Source organism: Lithobates pipiens, unplaced genomic scaffold, assembly GCF_037356315.1.
Source record: "Lithobates pipiens isolate NorthernLeopardFrog02 unplaced genomic scaffold, aLitPip1_a1.2 Scaffold_13, whole genome shotgun sequence".
In the NCBI taxonomy this organism is placed as follows: Eukaryota; Metazoa; Chordata; class Amphibia; order Anura; family Ranidae; genus Lithobates; species Lithobates pipiens.
Genome location: NW_027507718.1, coordinates 364,280,232 through 364,305,511, shown reverse-complemented (window position 1 = coordinate 364,305,511; position 25,280 = coordinate 364,280,232). Strand labels below are relative to the sequence as shown.

General features: G+C 41.7%; 1 protein-coding gene across 10 annotated transcripts in view; it reads left to right on the top strand.

Moving 5' to 3' along the window:
* The window catches only part of NEK1 (NIMA related kinase 1), a 209,798-nt gene that overhangs the window by 101,883 nt on the left and 82,635 nt on the right, over positions 1–25,280 (top strand). For all 10 annotated transcript variants that reach the window (XM_077477191.1, XM_077477190.1, XM_077477187.1 and 7 more), the window contains 4 exons: positions 6,536–6,715; positions 9,857–9,922; positions 18,248–18,479; positions 20,510–20,650. In XM_077477191.1, coding sequence (XP_077333317.1) covers positions 6,536–6,715; positions 9,857–9,922; positions 18,248–18,479; positions 20,510–20,650 — 619 coding nt within the window. The remainder of the gene's footprint in view (positions 1–6,535; positions 6,716–9,856; positions 9,923–18,247; positions 18,480–20,509; positions 20,651–25,280) is intronic.

The window sequence follows — 25,280 nt, the reverse complement described above, 5'->3', positions numbered from 1 at the left end:
AGATGGTGTATAGGCATTGTTTCTAATTTCATTGTCTCTCTGATCCCTTAGTGGAGAAAACCTGTTGTATGTAGAAACTGGAGCTACATTATGATTTTGAGACCCCACATAGTGCGAATTCGGGGGTGCACGTCTAGGTGACGGAGAGTAATATGATGTCTCATTATAATCTCTAAGCTGGTAATCATCGCGGTTGAAAGGACGTCCTCGATTGGACCCTCTTCCACCTCTTTTACCCCGATGATTACCCCTCCCCCTCTGTGGCTTATTAGGAGTATGGGGGTAAAAATGTTGTACTGTGTACTGAGAGGGTGGTAGGCCCTCATCAGGGTATCTCTGTACAACATCACCATGGGGCATAGGGGGTCTGACTTCCACAGGCCTCATAGTGGAACCGACATCTTGAGGTCCACTTGGGGGTTGTGTGTCCATCGTAGATGTGGTTTGTAATGATTTTTGCCAACTGAACACATTTCCTGTCTTATAGTCGTTAATGTCTCTAGAATATTTTTTCTGTTTTTTGTACTTCTGTTCCCTGTCTTCCTTCTCTAAATGATTTAATAAGTTAGCTGAAAGAGAATTATATTCTGGGGTATTTTTAAAACCTCCAAGTTTATCTCTAAGTTCCTTAATTTCTTTATCTAAAAGTCCCAACCTATTGTTCTTTCTGGTAGTCAAGAAGCCTAGAAGGTTAATTCCAGCTTCATTAAAATACTTGAACCAAGACTTTTCTACCAGTATCCCGGAAAGTGGTGACAACAGATGCCAGCCTTCTAGGCTGGGGAGCAGTCCTAGAAGAAAATTCTGTCCAGGGGAGATGGTCCAAGTTAGAGAGGACCTTGCCCATCAACAGTTTGGAGATTCGTGCAATATGTCTGGCCCTAGAATCTTGGACAGCCAGACTACGAGATTGTCCTGTCAGGATTCAGTCCGACAATGCCAATAGGTGAATAATGTTCTAGCTTGGGCAGAACACAACATTCCTTGCCTATCGGCAATATTCATTCCAGGAATAGAGAATTGGCAGGGGGTCTACTTGAGTCACCATCAATTATTTCCGGGGTAATGGCCTCTAAACCCCATCTTCCTAGCGAAATTTCAGAGATGGGGTATTCCAGACGTGGACCTGTTCGCGTCCAGATTCAACAACAGTCAACAACTTTGTGTCGAGAACGAGGGATCCGCTAACATGCGGAACAGATGCATTAGTCTTCCCATGGAATCAATTTTCACTGATCTATGCTTTTCCTCCAGTTCTGCTGCTTCTGCGTCTTCTCCGCAGGATCAAGCAGGAACGAAAGGAGGTAATTCTGGTGACCCCAGCGTGGCCCAGAAGATCTTGGTTTGCCGAGATCATAAAGATGGCTGTAGGAGTCCCTTGGACTCTGCCATTATGGCCAGGCCTTCTCGCACAAGGTCCGGTATTCCACCCTACATTACAGGCACTAAATTTAACGGTTTGGCTATTGAGACCCACATTCTAAAGGATTGTGGATTGTCTCCTTTGGTAGTATGTACCTTGATTAATGCCAGGAAGCTGTAGCATAGAGTCTGGAAGGCATGGCATATTTTTCTTGGTGTGGATACAGGGGTTGGCACCCCAGGAAATATGTCATAGGTAGGATCCTTGATTTCCTGCAAATGGGATTAGAAATAAGGCTGGCCTTGAGTACTATCAAGGGCCAGATCTCGGCCTTGTCAGTATTTTTTTAATGACCTCTTGCTTCCCACTCTCTGGTGCGTAGCTTTCTTCAGGGGATAGAACGGATTAATCCCCCTATTAAGGCACCTCAAAATCCTTGGGATTTAAATTTGGTCTTATCGGCTTTGCAGAGTCAGCCTTTTGAGCCTTTACGAGAAATTCCCTTGGTTCTTTTGACAAGAAAGATGATCTTTCTGGTTGCCATTTCTTCTGCTAGAAGAGTATCGGAACTAGCGGCTCTGTCTTGTCAAGAGCCAGATTTGATCATGCATAAAGATAAGGTGGTTTTATGTCCTCATCCTGAATTCCTACCAAAAGTGGTAACAGGTTTTCATTTAAACCATAAAAATCAAAAAAGGTTGCGCTCCCAGCCTCAGCAATATTCCAGTAACTGTCCACTGATGACAGGTGATATGGTGAAGGATAGATGTATGCTTGCTCAAAAAAAGGAAGATGGAGCAATCTTAGGATATTTTATTCAAAAGTACACACGCCACAGCGTATAAACAAAAAGACACTTATATAAAAAAAAAAAAACCTGCTTAAAAAGTTGTCTAGCCAGCTACAGAATACACGCCCGTGCTTGCAAACAGACCGACGTAGCGAGCAGTGACGCCAGCACGTCGCTCCTATGATGCGTTTCGTCACAGGTTTGATGTCATGGGGCATTTAACCAAGATCTTGTTCTTCCTAATTTCTTCCCAGAGCCTCTAGGGAAGAAAAGGCACTACATTCCCTTGATGTAGTAAACGATCAGAGTCCATTTAAAGGCGACCACTTGGGTTCACAAAACGGATGTTTTATTTGTGCTGCCAGAAGGTCCAAAAAGGGGACAGGCAGCATCAAAATCTACTCTTTCCAAATGGATACATCAAGTCACTATTCAGGCTTGCGGCTTAAAGAATAAAATTCCTCCTTTTCATCTTAAAACACACTCAACCAGGGCGATTAGTGCATCTTGGGTGGTGCATCATCAGGCCTCTATGGCTCAGATCTGTAAGGCTGCAAGTTGGTCTTCAGCTCATACGTTTACCAGATTTTATCAAAACCGATGTTAAAGGTCATGAGGATATTGCCTTTGGGTGCAGTCTTCTGCAGGCTGCAGTATGAGTCCTCTGGGCTCCTTTTTTGTTGTCTCCCTCCCTTCAGTTGACATTGCTATGGGACATCCCACATAGTAAGTACTATGGCTCTGTGTCCCCTGATGTAAGAAAAGAAAACAGGATTTTTAAAATGGCTTACTTGTAAAATCCTTTTCTTTAACCACTTCAATACAGGGCATTTATACACCCTTCCTTCCCAGACCAATTTTTAGCTTTCGGCGCTCTCACATTTTGAATGCCAATTACTCAGTCATGCAACACTGTACCCAAACAAATTTTTTTATCATTTTTTTCATACAAATAGAGCTTTCTTTTGGTGGCATTTAATCACCACTGGGTTTTTTATTTTTTGCAATATAAGTGAAAAAAAAACAACACCTTTTCTTTTTAGTTTGTATGATAAAATTTTGCAAATAAGTAATTTTTTGTTCATAAATTTTGGGCCAAAATTTATACTGCTACATCTCTTTGGTAAAAAAGAATCCAAGTTAGTGGATATTATTTAGTCTCTTTGAAAGTTATGCAATCATGGTGCAAATCATTGAAAATTGATCACATCTGATCACACCTGATGCACTGACTGCCTATCTCATTTCTTGAGGCTATGAAATGTCAGGAAAGTACAAATACCCCCCATATGACCCCTTTTTGAAAAGTAGACAGTCCAAGGTATTTAGTAAGAGGCATGGTGAGTTTTTTTAAGTTGTAAATGTTTCCCACAATTCTTGGGGAAAAAGAAGAATGTGGTTTTTTTTTTTTTTTCTTCTTCTTCTTGTTATGATAATTTTGTAAAAAAACAAACCAGTTATTTATCATACACCTCATATACATACTTCCAATTACACCCCAAAATACATTCTGCAACTCCTCCTGAGTATGGCGATACCACATGTGTGTGACTTTTTTACACAGCCTGGCCACATACAAAGGCCCAACATGCAGGGAGCACCGTCAGGCATTCTAGGAGCATAAATGACACCTCTAATTTCCTAATGACCTATTACATTTGTGAAGGCCCTGGAGCACCAGGACAATGGAATTACACCCCAAAGTATATTCTATGAAGCATTAGGAGTCTTTTGAACGGTTATTATTTTTTTTTTTTTTACACAAGTCTTCAATAAACGTGGAAAGAAAATTAAAATTTTTATTTATTTTTTTACACGAAGTTGTCAATTTTATAAGATATTTCTAACACATAGCATGTATATAGCAAAAATTACACCCCAAAACACATTCTGCTACTCCTCCTGAGTATGGCAATAACACATGTGTGAGACTTTTACACAGCCTGGCCATATACAGAGGCCCAACATTGAAGTAGTACCTTCAGGCATTATAGCAGCCTAAATTACACTTCTCATTTCATTCCTACCTATCACACTTTTGAAGGTCCTGGAGCACCAATGGAATTACCCCCAAAATGACCCCATTTTGGAAAACAAACACCCGACATGTATTCTATGAGGCATGGGCTGGTGTCAAGTACTCTGTTACTCCTATGGGCTGGTGACAGGTACTCTGTTACTCCGATGGGCTGTTGACAGGTACTCGGTTACTCCGATGGGCTGGTGACAAGTACTCGGTTACTCCGATGGGCTGGTGACAAGTACTCGGTTACTCCGATGGGCTGGTGACGAGTACTCTGTTACTCCGATGGGCTGGTGACAAGTACTCGGTTACTCCGATGGGCTGGTGACAGGTACTCGGGTACTCAGATGGGTTGGGACAGGTACTAGGGTACTCAGATGGGCTGGGACAGGTATCAGATGAACTGTGACAGGTACTCGGGTGCTCAGATGGGCTGTGACAGGTACTGAGGTACTTGGGTACTCAGATGGGCTCGGACAGCTACTCGGGTACTCAGCTGGACTGTGACAGGTACTCGGGTACTCAGATGGACTGTGACAGGTACTCGGGTACTCAGATGGACTGTGACAGGTACTCGGGTACTCAGATGGGCTGGGACAGGTATCAGATGAACTGTGACAGGTACTCGGGTGCTCAGATGGGCTCGGACAGCTACTCGGGTACTCAGATGGGCTCGGACAGCTACTCGGGTACTCAGATGGGCTCGGACAGGAGAGGAGAACCCGGTAACATCCCATTACCACGGTTTGTTTACATTCTGTGACCGGCTGTGATTGGGTACTCAGATGGGCTCGGACAGCTACTCGGGTACTCAGATGGGCTCGGACAGCTACTTGGGTACTCGGATGGGCTCGGACAGCTACTCGGGTACTCGGATGGGCTCGGACAGCTACTCGGGTACTCGGATGGGCTCGGACAGCTACTCGGGTACTCAGATGGGCTCGGACAGCTACTCGGGTACTCAGATGGGCTCGGACAGCTACTCGGGTACTCAGATGGGCTCGGACAGCTACTCGGGTACTCAGATGGGCTCGGACAGCTACTCGGGTACTCAGATGGGCTCGGACAGCTACTTGGGTACTCAGATGGGCTCGGACAGCTACTCGGGTACTCAGATTGGCTGGGACAGGTCCTCTTTATTAGGGGCTAATCGGTGTGTTTGTTGTGTACACTAAGCGGTAATGAGATGTTAACGCAATCTCCTTCTCACACACCATCGCTGTGTGAGGAGGAGAACCCGGTAACATCCCATTACCACGGTTTGTTTACATTCTGTGACCGGCTGTGATTGGGCAAAGCCAGTCACGTGGTAAAGAGACAATTTCATTGGCCCTTTACTGCGATCGGGGTTGGGCTGTGTCAGGGTGACAAGCCGCATCCCTGATCGCCGCTCGGCACGTGCCCTAGGGGCGTGTACGAGCGCCGTGGGTGTACACAGTACATGTGACCAGCTGTGATTGGACACGACCAGTCACGTGGATCGGGGATGGCAATCACACGGATCGGGAATGGGCTGTGTCCAAGGGACACACCTCATCCACGATCGCGACGCCGCGGGCAGGAGCGGCGAAATACCGAGGACATCATATGACGTCCACCCAGGATGGGAGATCCCATCTGTGGACGTCATTTGACTTTGGCCCGATTATTGAAGTGGTTAATGTACATCATTGGACACAGAGGTCCCTCCCTTCTTGGTATACACTTGTATTGCTTGGCTACAAAACTCGGGACTCCCAGTAGTGGGAGGGGTTATATAGGGAATACAGTTCTTGCCTTAGGGCGTGCCAGTGTCCATCACTTATCAGTGGCCCTATAACCCACATAGTATGTACTATGGCTCTGTGTCCCCTGATGACATCAAATAAAAGGATTTTACAGGTGAGCTGTTTTAAAAATCCTGTTTTTTTTTTTTTTACTTGTACCTAAACATCTAAAAGATAGAAAAGTAAAGGACTGCTGTTGGTGGACATGTATCACTCTCCTGACAGTGAGAAATTTGGCCAGTGCCGTTTTAGTTAGGGGAAGGATGACTGTGTGGCCTTGGACAGAGGCCAACTTTCAGTATTCTGCCCAGTATAATAACAAAGCGGGACATTGATAGGATTTTTGGGACTGTCCTGGGAAATTCGGCACTGTTGGCAACTATACTTTTTTGGCAGTACAATCCAATGTTTTAAGACTTCCTGTATCCCTCAGTGGACTCCAAGAAAAGGATTTTACGGTGTGTACAAATTGTCCTATGCTTAACCTAGCTGCCTTTGATAATATATTTAACATCTGCTATGCTAGATGTTATAACATATTATATTTTGGATTGGTGATCATGATTTAATTTCTTTGTTTTCTTGATTTGCAGTTGGCAGCTCGTGGGTTCAAGAATCCTAATGTGCCTTTGAATGCAGGTGGAGCAGCTCCCGGCTCTCCCATCCATGCAGCCCATGGAGATGTTGGAGGTTCCCCAGTCAGAGGCCAGTCTCATATAAAACCTAGTGCACCAGCAATCTCTATGACCTCTGCACTGAAGAATGTGGGAGCTGTAAGTTTTTAGCAGTTTAATTTGTATACAGGTCCTTTTACACAAAGGAAACAGCCTTATTTAAAATGAATTCTTATTCTTAAACCATAGTTTTTAAAGGGACCCAATTGATCTGTTAGCATTTTCAAAATGAAAGCATACTTTTAAATGAAGACTGTGAATACCTTTCCTGCGGTACTTTTCCTTACTACTGCTCTGAAATATACATGCCACCTCCATCTTACTAATCTCTTATGCACTGATGTGAAGATCAACAGGAGGAACCAAGTTTTGGTTTCCCTGAAGACTTACAATAAATATTGATCAGGTTTTGTAGCAAGGACAGCAGAAAAGGTGTATATTCCCAGTCGTCTTTTACATGCATGCCTTAATTTAAGTGCTAGTTATTTAAGCTGAACTCCAGGATAAGCAAATGTCATCTAAATACAAGACCCATTTGTATGCTTACTTGAATCCTTTTGTGAATTGTGATGTTCTTCTAAATATGTGCATTGATCCAGGTGAAACTTTGCCTCTGTGCAGGAGCTTCCTTTAAGACCAGAGGCTGCTGTTCTCTTTCCCGGGGCAGAGTGATTCATCTTTTACTCGCCTCCCTACTGTAGTATCGGCATGCAACCTGTAGTGGGTGGGCTTCCTAGGTTTCTCCTACAGATCTGCTCTCTGCATAGGCAGTGCACACTACAGTGATCATGTCATAGCTACTTTTTTTTAACAACTTGCGCCCACCATATAGCAATATGATGTTGGCAAAGTGGTTGCGATATTCTGACCGGACATCATATGACATCGCCAGGATATCAAGCCGCTGCGCGCCTCCGGGGCGCTCATCGCGGCGATCGTTGCGGCAGTGTCAGTCTAACACACCACTACTCTGACAGAGACTCTTTACCATGTGATCAGCCATGTCCAATCACGGCTGATCATGATGTAAACAGGAAGAGCCGTTGATCAGCTTTTCCTCACTCTCATCAGTCAGACATAAGTAGAGGGGAGCCAATCAGCTGATCCTCTGACAAGGGGAGTCTGTGCTGATTATCAGTGCAGCCCCTTCAAGGATGCCAACACTAGACCACCAGGGATGCCAAGCAGTGCCCACAATGGGCATCACTGATTGGCAGGCATTATTGCTTGGCACTAATTGGTATCCATCTGTACCATCCATTAGTATACATCAGTGCCCATCTGTGCCGCCTATCAGTGCCACCTATGTGTACCCATCAGTGCCACCTATTATTGCCCATCATCGGTGCAGCCCCATCAGTGAAGGAAAAAACATACTTATTTACGGAGTTTTGTAACCGAAAAAAAATATATTTTTTATTTTTATTTGTTCATTAGAAATTAAAAATCCCAGAGGTGATCAAATACCACCAAAAGAAAGCTCTATTTGTTGGAACAAAATGATAAAAACTTAGTTTGGGTACAGCATATCATGACCACGCAATTGTCATTCAAATTGCGACAGCACTGAAAGCTGAAAATTGGTCTGGGCTGGAAGGTGTATACAGTAAGTGCCCAGTATTAAAATGGTTAAGGTAGTAATTAAATTTGCCAAGGCATGTGGTGCATATAAGGTGGACTTATATTCTTTTGTGGTTATTGAGGAATATAGTTCTTATTTTATGCCTGGCGTTTAGCTTTAAAGTTGTAGGAAACTTTTATTTTATTTTTTACTTGTCTATAATAAGGCACTGTTCAGGAGATATTCACACTGCATGCAGCTGGTGATGTCACCGGCACGTGCGCTTGGAAGGTCCGGCATACAATCCCTGACCTTCAGAGCTCGTGCCATAAAACAAGGGCTCCCGCACGCCATCGTAGCACCAGCCACTCATGTTGCTTGAGCCCACAAATCTGAATGAAGACCGGGTGAAGATGGAAACCCTGTCAGCAGTGACTACTTGCCGCTGGAGGGCTACGTTTTAATGCAAGTCTCTCATTATGTGCTAGTGTGCAATGCATACTAGCACATTATGCATTTTTTTTACAGGGGAAAGAGTTTGTGTTTTTTTTTTGGGGGGGGGGGTTTCAGTAGTTTAAGTGCAGTAACCCTAGGAAAGAAATGAAGTCAGAGCGCCACAAGATAAATTATAATACAGTAAAACCTTGGTTTTAGAGTTTTTTTGAGTGTTTTGCAAGACGGGCAAAATTTTTAAATTAATTAAATTAAAATTACATTTCTTACTTGATATACAAGTAGCGTCATATCACAACTAAGTATAAAAGTGACGAGTCGCCTCTAATAATAATAATAATAATAATAATAATAATAAAGGTACAACATTTAGAAATTCACATGGTTGATGATTAAAATGGGCACATCTGCCTGTCTACCTAGACCATCCTCCTCACCGCCATTGACTTTGTCCCTTCCAAGTCCTCCACGAGCGATTCAAGCATTGCTTTCAGATCACTCTACTGCAGTGTAGTCTTCCTGGTCATGATTGCAGACCGCTTTACCCCGGATGCCTGCATACTTAGATGTGCCTCCTTACAATCATCAACTATGTGAGTTGCTAAATGTTGTACCTTGATTAAATGTAACTATATTGCTACATTTAGAGGCGCCTCTCTTCTCTTTTATACTCTGTAGCTCCTGCTGGATTTTGCTTCTAATCCCTTTATGGAGGCTGACATTTGTGGATGGACATTTTATGGTTACACAACCTATCACATTTCTATAATCTTTTTATATAGACTATAAACTGAAGGATTCAAATAAATGAATGGTTGTGGAATGAATCATTTGAATTTCCTTTATTTCTTATGGGGAAATTTGATATACAAGTTCTTTGGGATTACAAGCATGCTTCCGGAACTAATGCTTGCAACCCAAAGTTTTTTACTTCTTTTTTTTATTTATTTTTATTTCTTGGCTATTGCATTTACAAATTAGTACTAAAGAATAGAAAAACTTTTTATTGAATAAGGTCAGTGGTTATATTGCAGAAAGCTAACATTCTCTTTCAGACGAGTTCTCCACTAAAAATTGTCATGGCTACCTGTGCCAATACAGAGGTAGAGCTGAGATGAATAAAGAGTTGTCATAAACCAAACTTATACTGAATGCAGGAAAACACTAGACATGTTTAGATGTGTTTTATGCTGAAATGTATTTGTCCTCTTTATTCGATTAAAAAGATTAAAGAAGACACAGAAATCAGGGATACCACCGAAGACTCCAAAAAACCAGAAACCTCAATCCAGGTTAGTGTTCCTCCCTTTGTTACTATCATTTAAATATGCCTGAAACTAATTTGAGTGTTTATTAAAGCAATCCTGGAGTTACTGAGCTCTTTCTAAACAGGACCTTGGCACTGTGCCCTGTGTATATAGCTCAAACAAGTGCATACAGTCTAAACTTGTTTGTACCCTTAACCAACGGCATTTCTCCATTCAGCCGCCCCGTGAGACGATCGCGGATATGCCCGCGGTGATCGAGTCCGCGGGACCCGCGCCCGGACTCACGGGGGTCCCGACCGGCACGCGGCATTGAAGATTGGACGTACCTGTACGCCAATATGCCTGCCCGTGCCATTCTGCCATTGTACATCGGCGTGCGCTGGTCGGGAACCGGTTAAACACCAAAACAGAAGAACCCACAATTTTGTTTGAACTTGAAACTGACAAAAGTAATGGGCACCCATTATTCATCTCCTATTTAATGAAAATCAAACTTTGTTTCTGACTAAGTACCCTTCAAACGGAAGACTTCTGCTCTACACAAAAAGAGTGAGCAAAGTTACCTGTCCGACAGGTGAAGAAGTCTCATTGAGACCTACAGAAATCGCTTGTTTGCAGTGACTGTACCTCATTTTGAGCAGTAAATCTTTAGGCTTTCAGCATATTGGCTTCTACAAATTCGGCACAGTGCCTAAAAATAGAGAGCAATTAAGCATGTGCAGAGGAGGGTGAGACATTATATTACTGAATTTTAAAACAGGCACTTATTTTTAATGGTTTACAGCAGTGGTCATGAACCCTGTCCTCAGGGCCCACTAACAGGCCAGGTTTTATGTATTACCTTGGGGAGATGCAGACAAGAATACTGCAATCACTGAGCAGCAAATGATATCGCCTTTGATGTATTTCAGTTTTCTTACAAACTTGGCCTGTTAGTGGGCCCTGAGGACAGGGTTGATGATCACTGGTTTACAGAACTTTATTTTCTGACTATAGTTCTACTTTAATATTTGCTACTGTAGTTTGGGGAACATCAAGCTCCTTGGAGAAGGCCTTGTATCCCTTACTTGTGGCATGCTGGTCTATAATTGTATTTTAACCACTTGCTGACCGAGCCATAGCCCAAAGACGGCTACAGCGTGGTCGTGTTTTTCTGGGTGGACGTCCTCCCAGAATGTTGCTCTTGCGCGCTCCTGCTAACATCCGTGACCGCTGGTAGTGCCTGTTTACCATATAATCGCTCTGTCAAATGACTGAGCAATCACTTGTATGTCATGACTCCGATTCCTCCATCCCCTCGCACTGTACCGATCGGTGAGGTGGAGAGATGGCAGCAGCGCTGTGGGCTGAGTGTGTAGTGCCCACAGCGCTGCTCAGTGCCAATACAACACTGTGCAATACTCTACCAATAGTCTGCCAATAAATTTGAACAGAAAAAAAAAACAGCGGTGATTAAATACCACCAAAAGAAAGCTCTATTTGTGTGGGGAAAAAAAGGACAAAAATTTCATATAGGTATAGTGTTGCATGACCAGAACAGGAATAGAGGGTAAGCCTTCCAATAGGGGACACTAGTTCTGGTATTCTCTAGTTATATGTATATGTATGTATGCGTGTATATGTGTGTGTGTGTGTATGTATTGTCACGGTATGCAAGGTGAGATACACGATAATAGGTACATTTCACCTCGCATTCGTGCTATTGTAAGGGACTAAACCAAAATCCGGCCTGGTTTATCCAGCCTCTGTGGCAGACTGGGTTCCGGTCCGGATGTTCGGGTCCACTGGAGTCCACAGTCAGCTGGACTTTAAATATCCAGGAAGAGAGCACAGCGGCTGGTTTTGGAGACTCGGGAAGGAACCTGAGTGAGAGGAGCTCTGGCTGTTGGACTAAAAAAAGGTTTGCTTTTCCGTATGTTTTGTGGGTGATGGGGACCAGCCCCGCACTGTATAGAGAGGAGACTATTTGTTTAGTTAGCGCCAGACAGCAAGGACTTAATTTACTGTTTTTGTTTTTACTTTGCAAACCTCCTGCAAATAAATCTGGCATGCTCCAGATTTTTAAGAAAGTGCCTGTTTTGCTGACTGTCATTCAGAAAGGGTGATTCCCCCCACAGTATATATGTGTATATGTGTGTGTGTATATACAGTGCCTTGCGAAAGTATTCAGCCCCCTTGAACTTTTCAACCTTTTGCCACATTTCAGGCTTCAAACATAAAGATATAAATTTTAAATTTTTTGTGAAGAATCACCAACAAGTGGGATGCAATTGTGAAGTGGAACGAAATCTATTGGATAATTTACAATTTTTTAGCAAATAAAAAACTGAAAAGTGGTGCGTGCAAAATTATTTGGCCCCTTTACTTTCAGTGCAGCAAACTCACTCCAGAAGTTCAGCGAGGATCTCTGAATGATCTAATGTTGTCCTAAATGACTGATGGCGATAAATAGAATCCACCTGTGTGTAATCAAGTCTCTGTATAAATGCACCTGCTCTGTGATAGTCTCAGGGTTCTGTTGAAAGCGCAGAGAGCATCATGAAGACCAAGGAACACACCAGGCAGGTCTGTAATACTGTTTGGGAGAAGTTTAAAGCCGGATTTGGATACAAAAAGATTTCCCAAGCTTTAAACATCCCAAGGAGCACTGTGCAAGCGATCATTTTGAAATGGAAGGAGTATCAGACCACTGCAAATCTACCAAGACCTGGCAGTCCCTCTAAACTTTCAGCTCCGACACGAAGACTGATCAGAGATGCAGCCAAGAGGCCCATGATCACTCTGGATGAACTGCAGAGAACTACAGCTGAGGTGGGAGAGTCTGTCCATAGGACAACAATCAGTCGTACACTGCACAAATCTGGCCTTTATGGAAGAGTGGCAAGAAGAAACCCATTTCTCAAAGATATCCATAAAAAGTCTCGTCTAAAGTTTGCCACAAGCCACCTGGGAGACACACCAAACATGTGGAAGAAGGTGCTCTGGTCAGATGAAACCAAAGTCAAACTTTTTGCCCACAATGCGAAACTATATGTTTAGCGTAAAAGCAACACAGCTCATCACCCTCAACACACCATCCCCACTGTCAAACATGGTGGTGGCAGCATCATGGTTTGGGCCTGATTTTCTTCAGCAGGGACAGGGAAGATGGTTAAAATTGAGGGGAAGATGGATGCAGCCAAATACAGGACCATTCTGGATGAAAACCTGTTGGAGTCTGCAAAAGACCTGAAACTGGGACGGAGATTTATCTTCCAACAAGACAATGATCCCAAACATACAGCAAAATCTACAAAGGAATGGTTCACAAATAAACGTATCCAGGTGTTAGAATGGCCAAGTCAAAGTCCAGACCTGAATCCAATCGATAATCTGTGGAAAGAGCTGAAACGCTCTCCATCCAACCTCACTGAGCTCGATCTGTTTTGCAAGGAAGAATGGGCAAGAATTTCAGTCTCTCGATGTGCAAAACTGATAGAGACATACCCCAAGCGACTTGCAGCTGTAATCGCAGCAAAAGGTGGCTCTACAAAGTATTAACGCAAGGGGGCCGAATAATTGTGCACGCCCCACTTTTCATTTTTTTATTAGTTAAAAAAAGTTTCAAAAATCCAATAGATTTCGTTCCACTTCACAATTGTGTCCCACTTGTTGGTGATTCTTCACAAAAAATAAAAATTTTATATCTTTGTTTGAAGCCTGAAATGTGGCAAAAGGTTGAAAAGTTCAAGGGGGCTTTATACTTTCGCAAGGCAGTGTGTGTGTGTGTGTGTGTGTGTGTGTGTATATACTTTTTTTTTTTTTTTTTTTTTTATTTCATATTCTCAGTGGAGTTTGTCTGGGCTCTAACTAAGCCATGCAAGGACATTCGGAAATGTGAAGAATTGCGCTAAACCGTAACACAAAGTAATAAAATCCTGTGAATAATTGCCCAATAATTGTATCATCAATACAGGAATAAAGCAAAATAAAATAGAGTGATTAAACACCAAATTTTGCATGTAAATATCGTGCAGTAAAAGCATGCGTGAAAAAGTCCTCAGTTAATAATCACTACCAATAATAAGTCCTTGTGTTAATTCAAACACCAACACCCATGCAGAGATATAAATTCAACAATGCAAAAAATTGATATTAATTAGATTGCAAATTATACAAAGTCCATCCGTGAATAAAATCTTCATAAATATGTGCCGTGTCCAATCCACCACCAAGAGTAATAAAGTTTGTTTCTTACCAAAGATCTATGACCCCCTGTTACAAAGTGTCACAGAAAGCTTGTGATGCCAATAAATCTTCTCCTGAGTCACCATACAATCCCTTTAATGCACAGCCTTCATGCTGTAGGTAAAATCACCCAGCACTCTCCGGTCCACCTTTCCTGAGCCCAGAAGCTCATTGGTATGTAACCATGGCATTAAAAATAAGAGAGCTCAAATAGTATAAAACCCTCAATTTATTGAATATAAAACAAAGCAATTGCACCTACAAATAGTTCTAACTGCCTAGCTCTGCCTAACTGTGATTGGAGGCTCAAGGCGAGGCTTGGTCAGATGGCGACCGGTTAAAGGGAGGTGACTCAGCGTGCCGCCCATGCCCGTGGATGACGTAATTTATGATGAAACGCGTAGGGTGGATCGACTCGCTGAAGTCGCCTCGTGGTTGTGTACGGACAATCGGGAAGGATGGGTTTGTTCAAGTGTGTATTGCCAATGCACCGGACTTAAGGCTCTTGAATTTCTACTGTTTGTAAGTGCAATTGCTTTGTCTTATATTCAATAAATCGCGGGTTTTATACTATTGGAGCTCTCTCTTATTTTTCAAGCCCTGGTTACATACCAATGAGCTTCTGGGCTCAGGAAAGGTGGACCTGAGAGTGCTGGGTGGTTTTACCTACAGCTTGAAGGCTGTGCATTAAAGGGATCGTATGGCGACTCTGGAGAAGATTTATTGGCATCACTTTCTGTTACACTCTGTAACGGGGGGATCATAGATCTTTGGTAAGAAACAAACTTTATCACTCTTGGTGGTGGATTGGACGCGGCACATATTTATGAAGATTTTATTCACGGTTGGACTTTGTATAATTTGCAATGTAATCAATATCAATTTTTTGCAATGTTGAATTTATATCTCTGCACGGGTGTTGGTGTTTGAATGAACACAAGGACTTGTTATTATTGGTATTATTAACTCGTGAGGACTTTTTCACGCATGCTTTTACTGCACATATTTACATGCACAATTTTGTGTTTAATCACTCTTTATTTTTATTCCTGTATTGATGATACAATTATTGGGGAATTATTCACAGGCTTTTATTTTGTGTTACGGGTTTAGTGCAATTCTTCACATTTCCGTTTTCCCTTACTGTAGATTGTTTTATACAGCAGAGTTGCAGCTTCCCATAGATCTTCATAGGAGATTTTTTTGTATTTAATACCTTTACACCTCGGTGTAATTTTTTCCGTAGCGCAGTTTCTTTTTTCTATAATTTTTGACTATGCAAGGACATTCACCTTTTTCTTCATCAACCATTGTGTGGTAATTTTTGCTGCATGCTTTGGGTCATTGTCATGTTGGAAGGTAAACCTTCTTCCCATTGACAACTTTCTGGCAGAGGGTAGCAGATTTTTCTCAAGAATTTAATGGTATTTTGCCCCATCAATTTTTCTTCTATCCTGACAAGTGCTCCAGTCCCTGCTGCAGAGAATTACCAAAATAACGATATGTCTGGTGGAAATTCAATACAGCTTACAATCCAAAGAGGGGCTGAATACAAATGCATGCCACACTTTTCAGATATGTGTTTGTAAAAAAAAAAAAACAGAAAAAATCCCAATAAAACACATTTACATTTTTGGTTGTAACATGATAAAATTTGGAAAATTTCAAGGGGTATGATGAATACTTTTTCAAGGCACTGTGTGTGTGTGTGTGTGTGTGTGTGTGTGTGTGTGTGTGTGTGTGTATATTATATAATCTAATATTACATATTGTATTATATAAAAGAGTTTCTTACAACTCTACTTCCTCCTCTCCTCTTCCTTTCTCTGTTGGGGTCCCCCAAGGTTCTGTTCTTGGACCACTCCTATTTTCAATCTATACCTCCTCCCTGGGTCAACTGATAGCCTCCCACGGCTTCCAATACCACCTCTATGCTGACGACACCCAGATCTATTTCTCTACCCCTCAGCTCACTCCCTCTGTCTCCTCACGTATCACTAATTTACTATTGGACATATCAGTCTGGATGTCACACCACTTCCTCAAAATCAATCTATCCAAAACCGAACTTATAATTTTTCCTCCCCCATATGCCCCTTCCCCTGATCTCACTGTCAAAATTGATGGCACAACCATAAGCCCATCCCCACATGCCAAGGTTCTAGGTGTAGTCCTGGACTCTGAACTCTCCTTCAAGCAACACATCCAATCGCTGTCCAAATCCTGCCGCCTCAACCTCCGCAACATCTCCAAAATACGCCCCTTTCTAACCAATGAGACAACAAAGCTCTTAATTCACTCGCTGGTCATCTCCCGCCTCGCTACTGCAACTCCCTTCTCATTGGCTTACCTCTACATAGTCTATCACCTCTTCAATCCATTATGAATGCCGCTGCCAGACTCATCCACCTTACCAATCGCTCGGTGTCTGATACTCTTCTCTGTCAATCCCTCCACTGGCTTCTGCTCAGCCAAAGAATTAAATTCAAAATACTAACAATTACATACAAAGCCATCCACAACTCTGCCCCCAGCTGCATCACTAGCTTAGTCTCTAAATACCAACCTACTCGTCCTCTTCGTTCCTCTCAAGACCTCCTGCTCTCTAGCTCCCTCATCACCTCCTCCCATACTCGCCTCCAGGACTTTTCCAAAGCCTCCCCAATCCTATGGAATGCCCTACCCCAATCTGTCCACCTATCTCCTACTTTATTAGCTTTTAGACGATCCCTGAAAACACTTCTCTTCAGAGAAGCCTACCCCACCCACACCTAACTGTATTTTCATTTTCTCCATCAGCTCATCCCCCCACAGTTATTACCTTTTTGTTTCAACTTGACCCTCCCTTCTAGATTGTAAGCTCTAACGAGCAGGGCCCTCTGATCCCTCCTGTATTGATTTGTATTGTAAGTGTACTGTCTGCCCTCCATATTGTAAAGCGCTGCGCAAACTGTTGGCGCTATATAAATCCTGAATAATAATAATAATAATAATAATAATATATAATATATATATATATATATATATATATATATATAATGTGTATGTATGTATATATATATATTATACATACACACACACACACTTTTTTTGATTAACTGTTAAGAATATGCAATAAACTAGGATTAAATATAATACATGCTCCACAAAATATTTATTTTTCCATGGTATTGAAAGAATATGTGAGAGCCCAATTACCTTCACATTTCACAAATCGACAGAGGGTACCTAAACCTGTGCTAAAAAGAACTTTTAAAAAGTAGAGGCTGTCAGAAATATTACTGTCACAAGAGAGGCACTGCCTGACGAGCTATTATCTTGGCTTAGTGCATAATGAATATGTGAATTATTTGAGTACCAGGGATAGGCATTATATAATCGGTTGTATTAGTCAAAGGAGTAAACAGTAGTGTCTTTGTTTCAAACTAAACCAGTAAACCTCTGTTCTTAATATGAATGTTATTTGGAGGGCTGGAAAGCCATCAATCGCCTCTGTAATGTTTTTAAATATCCATACACCCCCTATATTGCACAAAACGATTATACAAAACATACTGTAGAATTGGGATCCATATACATACATTAACACTGGTTAAGCGCCAGATATCAATTATCCTCACATACAATAGAGGTTTAAAATAATGTTGGTTTATCAATAAATAGATTAAATAGTAAAAGTTTTTAATCTATTTACAGTTTTGTGTATCTTTTTCTCTTCAGTGTTTCTGGAAATCCTTTTTTAATAACTTGGTTTCAATATTTCTGAAACTATTGAGGATTATATTTTGTTTGCTTTTTTTTTTTTTTTTTTTTTTTTTTTGCATGTTAACCTTAAATTAACAATAACCAGGGGGAAAATAATAGAATATCAAGAATAATATTTAAATCTTTAGGGCATTTTCTTTCCGTAGAAATAGTTTTTATGGTCTTTATTACGTTTTCAAGTGCTTTATTCTCCATGTTTCATACACGTTTATGCAAGCTTAAAAGATTGTTCTTGCGGCACGAGTTAATAAGTAAAGATGGCTAAAAGTGACAGTTAACAACTGTATTTACACAATTTTAAGAAATATATAAATGTTGGAGCATGGACCTAGTAATGACTCATTCTTTCCATTTTAGAATGAAAAACGTCAAATACTTAAGAGATTAAATCAGAACCTTAAAGCTCAGGAAGAAGAGGAATGTGTACACAAGAATGTTGAGGAGAAGACCCAGAAAGTGAATACGGAGGACCCGAACCAGAATGGGGACTCAGTATCCGCTGACCGGAAGAAATGGCAGCCTGAACCCCCTCCAGTGATTCCCTTTTCACAACTTACTCTTGTGGAGGATACCTTATATGTGGGTCAAAGTAAGCTGCCAGCAGCAAGTTCGAAATATTGTAATCCCATCACCTCTGCACTAGTCTTACTTGGTTTTATGATAAACTGTACAATTAAACTGCCCCTGATGTATCCTTAATAGGAAATACAAGTATAATTGGCTTAAGGTCAGGTAAGTAAGCAAAAGCTGGATTGATAGGGATATTTCCCCCTGGAAACCCACAACACCTCCTATCAAGCTGCTCAAATATAAGGATGTTTGCCGAGGATTTAACTCACTGATGTCCGTTCAAAACAAGTTTGATTTTTACAGGAATCGTGCATCCTCGTTGGATTGTATTGCCTGAATAGTCTTCCCTGCTAAAGGGATCATGTCAGGATAGACATATGACATCTACCATTACTTCTTAGTGCTCAAGATCCAGAGTCATGTTACTTCTTGGTCAATGAATTCAAACCCCCGAAAGCACTTTTTTTGTATTTTGATTGGTGGCTCTCTAATGGCTAGTACATACGTAAAAAAAAAAAAAAAAAACGGATGATGAAAATTGCTTTTGAAGTGCTCGTAGATAATCCGATTGTTCATACGTAGCTTTTGAGAGCCGATCACGACAGTTCATATACCAATAGCCGAAGGGCCATGTACAAGAATGTTTCTCATATGATACCAGATCGTACGATTTTTTTTATTTTTTTTTGTTTAATCAGTACAGTATTCATCCAAAAAAAATCTGAATACATTACAATTCAACACATTACATTTCCAAAGTTGTATTCTGTCGTACAGGAATTTTTATAATGTTAATAACCTCTTAATTTTCAATATTAGAATGGCAGGCAATAAAAAACGGACAATCATTCGTCTGATATTCTCATTTTGTATGAAGCCTAAGCAGTGAAACGTGGAGAAGTGTGACAGCCATGCAACTTTAACCACTTCAGCCCCGGAAGATTTGGCTGCTGAATGAATGGGCCATTTTTTGCATTTTGGCACTGCGTCGCTTTCACTGACAATTGCGCGGACGTGCGTTGCTGCACCCAAACAAAATTAATGTATTTTTTCCCCCACAAACAGAGCTTTCTTTTGCCAGTATTTTCCTCTGCGTTTTATTTTTTTGCGTTATAAACAAAAATTGACAATTTAAAAAAAATATAAATACACTATTTTGTACTTTTTTGCTATAATAAATATCCCCATTTTTATTTATTTTTTTTTAAAGAAAAAGCTAATTTTTTTTTTTCAGTTTAGGCCGATATGTATTCTTCTACATATTTTTTGGTAAAATAAATCGCAATAAACGTATATTGATTGGTTTGCGCAAACGTTATAGCGTCTACTAAATAGGGGATAGATTTATAGCATTTTTATTATAATTTTTTTTGCTAGTAATGGCGGCGATCTGTGTTTTTTTTTTTTCGGGACTTCGACATTATGGGGGACACATTGGACACTTTTGACAAATTTTTGGGACCATTGGCATTTATACAGTGATCAGTGCTATAAAAATGCACTGATTACTGTAAAAATGGCACTGACAGGGAAGAGGTTAACACTTTAATACTAGGGGACGATCAAGGGGTTAACTGTGTGTCCCTATGTGTGTTTCTAACTGTAGGGGCAGGAAACTGACCTAGAGGAAGTGACGGATCGTGGTTCCTAGCTAATAGGAACTCGCGATCTGTCACGACTAACAGAACAGAGATTTGTGTGTCTACACACACACACACACACACGTCCCTGTTCGGCCTCTCGTCGTCACGTCCGGCCACAAGCATCGGCACCCCTGCTGTGCAGCGGGCGCATCTGCACCCCTGCTATGAAGATCCCACAAGCCGACGTATAGCTACGATGGCTTGCTGGATCATGCTGACCCACCACAGTAAAATGATGGTGGCTGATCGGCAATCGGTTAATAATGAATCGCCAATAGCAGCTTTCAAAGCTTTCTCTGACAGTTTCCCTTTAAAATAAGGTTTTAAAATTTTTGATCAAAGTGATGGCCCTTTTGAATTTTTTTTTAAAGATTTGCTCTTATTCATTTTTTGTTCTTTTTGTTAGATCTTACAGTTGGTGCTGTAATAAAACTGGATGAAGGCGATCACCAGAGGCGTGAATGGGGGAGTCCAGCAGAATCGGTTGTGAAATTACTAGGTGAAGCACAACTCCAACTCCAGACTGAAATGCTACAAGTAGCTCATGGTGAGAGAAAGAGACTGGCTTAAGCACACATGAGACCATACAAGCCACCTAGACATTTGAAAATGTGACATACAGTTGTGCCCATAAGTTTATATACCCTAGCAAAATTTACCATTATGATTTTAAAAAGATTAAACACAGTTGATTGATAATAAATGGCTTCAGCCAAACACTAACCATGAGTGAAAGAAATTTTTTTGTGTTATCAATCATATTCTCTGAAAAATGGCCAAGAAATCATAAATTCTGCCAGGGTATGTAAACTTATGAGCACAATTGTATGTATACTAGCAGAGGCTGTAAAGGAAGTGGTTAGGAAGGGTGAATACTGTTCTTAGTTCTTTAAAGTTTTTTTGTGTATTTAGCAAGGGTGACATTAAAGTGAGCTATGCCTTTACCAAAAAAAACAAAAGGGTTGTCTGTAGATAAAAACAAGCCGTGCAGTTGACTAATGCTCCTGTTTTAGGTGTAGGCCATTTATGTATCTCATGAAGCCCTGCTGAAAAACTTTTAGGACGTTTGCAAAGGACCGCTGCCTAGAGCGGCCTAGTGTTAACTGCTCACCTTTACCATCACAAGGGTGAGCCCTTTCTCTGATTCAAACCCTCTTGTATGCGCTTTCTCTCCCCTAATGCAGTAGCTTTAGTAGACAGGCAAAGCTTTTATCGAGAGAAAAATAGTTATGCTTTGTCAGGGGTCTCCAAACTTTCTAAACCAGGGGCTAGTTTACTGCCCTTGAGACTTTAGGGGGCTGGACTGTGACCATTGGGAGCAAAAAAAGGTCCAGATTTTCAGGGGGAAAAACCACTGCCCCATCTTTAGTGTCATTGGGAGGAATTGTGCTCTACCATTGGTGTCATTAGACCCAATTGTTGGTGTCATTTGGAGGCATTCTGCCCCTTCCTTGAAGTCAGTGGGGGCAAAATTATACCCCATAGTTGGTTTCAGTGGTTTAAATTTTTCCCTAAGGGGCCGGGTAAAAGCAAGCAAAATCTGTGCCCCGAGCCGCAGTTTAGGGACCACTGCTTTATATCTTTGGTTTCCTTTCTAGTCAGTTTGTCATTCTTCTCAGCTGCACAAAAGCTCACTGAAAGCATGACGAATTCTCTCACAGCATACCAACTTAGCCCCATTCACACTTTATTTTTCAGCTTGTTTTCCTACACTTGACATTACTTAACATTCAGAATCCAATTCTTCCTAATTGTCCCAGTTCACACTTGTACACTCAGTTGGTGCGCCTGTAAAGCCATGACACGTGCATTTGTGCGTGTTTTTACGCCTGAAAAATTATCTTCTAGAACTGCTCTCCTTTCCTTTCCCAGTCCAGGAAACAAACAAATGAGGCTTGATACATATGCAAAAACAACTCCCTAAAGCTTGTAAAATGCCGCTCTGAATGCACTCTGCTCGAGTGTGAATTCAAAGCTTAGAGCTGGTATTATAACAATGAGATGTAATCAAACATTGTTCAAAATACAAAACTAAGATCACTGGAATTAATAACGGAAAATATTATCTGCTTTCTATACTTGCATTGCAACTTATTGTTTGCTTCCAAACCACATGATCTTAACTTGACAAAATAAAGAGTTAATTTTACTTTGTAAGATACATTGGGGGAAATAATTATTTGATGCTCTGCAGATTTTGTAAGTTTGCCCACTTACAAAGAAATGAAGGGTCTATATTTGTTGTCCTAGGTGTATTTTAAATGATAGAGACAGAATATCAACCAAAAATACAGAAAAAAAAACCACGATACAAATGTTATAAATTGAGTTCCAGTTCAGTGAGTAAAACTGCTGATTGACAGGCAGCAGCTCACTGCTCTGGGAGCTGAGAGAACCGAGCCATCAGCGATGTTAAATCGCTCGGTTCTCAGTGCAGAGATGGTAGGGGACAGATGCAGCATCGGACCAATGCTGCATCCACCTAGATAAATATTAAACTGCAATAATGCCCAACCCCATACTTCTCTTTTAAGGTTTATCTGCTGTCACTTGGCAGCTCGAAGTTCCAGTTTCCTCCATAAATTTTCTATAGGATTAAGGTCTGGAGACTGACTAGCCCACTCCTTCACCTTAATGTGCTTGATCTTGATCCTTTGTTGCTTTGGGGGTTTGTTTTGGGTCATTGTCCTGCTGGAAGACCCATCAACGACCCATCTTCAATGTTCTGGCTGAGGGAAGAATGTTCTCAGCCAAGAGTTTTACAATACATGGTCCCTTCAATGCGGCAAAGTCGGCCTGTATTTTTATCGGAGAAACAGCCCCAAAGCATGATGTTTCCACCTCTGTGCTTGACTATAGAGATGGTGTCTAGTCCCCATTTTTCTTCCTCCAAACACAGGGAGTCAAGTTAATGCCAAAAAGCTCAATTTTTGTCTCATCTGAACACAGCACTTTCTCCCAATCCTTCTCTAAATCATTTAGATGTCCATTGGCAAACTTCAGATGGGCCTATACATGTGCCTTCTTGGGGAGGGGGACTTTATGGCAGCGTCTTGTGTTACTAATGGTTTGTTTGGTGACTGTGGTCCCAACTGCATTGAGATCGTTCACAAGCTTCATCCGTGTAGTTCTGGGCTGATCCCTCACTTTTCTCATGATCATCCTTACCCCATAAGGCATAATCTTGCATTGAGCTCCAGTCCGAGGGCGATTGGTGGTTATATTGTATTTCTTCTATTTGGGAATAATCTCCACAACAGTTGTCTCCTCTTCACTAATCTTCTTGCTGATGATCCTGTAGCCCATTTCAGCCTTGTGTAGGTCTACAATCTTGTCCCTGACATCCTTTGACGGCTCTTTGGTCTTGCCCATGATGGTGAGATTTGAATGAAAGAAAGAGATTCTGTGGACAGGTGTCTCTTATACACATAATGAGTTGTCTTTAGGAGCACCTTCTTAAATAGACAGGACTAATCTGTGTACCACATGAGCACAAACTGTAGCCAGTCTGTGGGAGCAGTGGTGACTGGTGCTCCAAATTTTTGGGGGGGTGCAAACAAACCGAAAAATATTGAAAAAAAATTATTTGGAGCCTCACTGTGCCCATCAAGTGCAGCCACTATGCCCATCAAATGCAGCCACTGCAGCCACCCCCCCCCCCCCACCAAGCGGCATTTAACCTGCCCACTCGTTGTCTGACTGACACTTACCACATCTTGGTTGAGGATCATGCAGTGGTTGATGGAGGGGAGCTATGCAATGGACAGCGGGTCAGGCGGCTGCTCCTGTGTCTTCCATGCTTCCTCCCTGTGTCTCTTCTTTCCTCCTGCTAAGCGTCCAATAAGGATCGCCTGTCCTTTCAGCCATTCAGGTGACAGATAACAGACTTGCGTTTCCTGATTGGCGGAGAGGCGATTCAGTTTTAGAAAAGCAAATGTTCATTTGCTTTTCTAACACACTTGGGTGGGCCACCATGTTTTAAAGCCTAAGCATATGGCTCTAATCAGGTGCTTCTAAAAAAAAAAACACCTTGCCGCTATAATTCACGCACCTGGCATCCTGAAAGGAGCCAGATACATGAATAGGGGGTGGTCGCGGCAGCCATGGATAGATTCATGCTATGCGTGAATCTATCCATTACTCATATAGGGCGGTGGCGTGACAGAGTGGTGGCACCCGTGCACCCTTAATGGAGGGGCCGCCACTGTGTGGGAGCCAGAATTGTTTGTTGGTAGGGGATCAAATACCTATTTTACTCCCTGAACTGCAGCTCAATTTATAACATTTGTGTCATGTTTTTTTTTTTTTTTATTTCTTTGTAAGTGGACAAACTTACAAAATCTACAGTGGACAAAAATTATTATTTGATCCCCTGCAGATTTGTTTGCCGTGCATTTCTTAAAGCTTCCCTTACATGAAAATAAAATTAAAATAAATGCTTACTGTACATGCAGTGATATGGAGCAACAGGTTCCTTGTGTGTAACAGCAACAGTCACCTGTGCCCCTGTGCCTTGTGCCTTGTCCATTTTGTTCCATAACATTCCTGTTCTGATACGATAGAGATGGTTCCTATTCATAGCAAAATCAAGCTGATCATCAGAGCTGCACAATTAATCGTTAAAAAAAATTGTGATCTCAATTCAACCCCCCTCACAATCTCTATGCAGAATTTCCAGATTCATTCATGCAACAAGTGTAGAGAGTTCTCTGCTCACTCGGCTGTCAAAAGAAAAAAAAACTGGCAGCCTGCTAAGTTTTTCACAACTTTTCTTTCTTAGATCAAAGGAATGAACTTCACCTGTAAATAAGGAAAGTTTAGCCACTTAAAGAGGGATTCCACCTACAAAAAAAATATTAAAAGCCAGCAGCTATAAATACTACAGCTGCTGACTTTTAATAAATGGACACTCACCTGTCCCGGGTTCCAGCGATGCTGGCAGCCGAGGCCGATCGATCGCTCGGCTCTCGGCTGTTGCCACCACCATTCTAGGTGAGGGAATCAGGAAGTGAAGCGAATCGGCTTCACTTCCCGGTTCCCTACTGCACATGCGCGAGTCGCGCAGCGCAATAGGAATTGTCCGCGCTGTCTCTGGGACCCAGCAGACAGCGCGGCAGGACAGGAAGAGGCATAGACTCCCACGGGAGTCTATGCCCGGAAGTGGGTGTAAATACCTG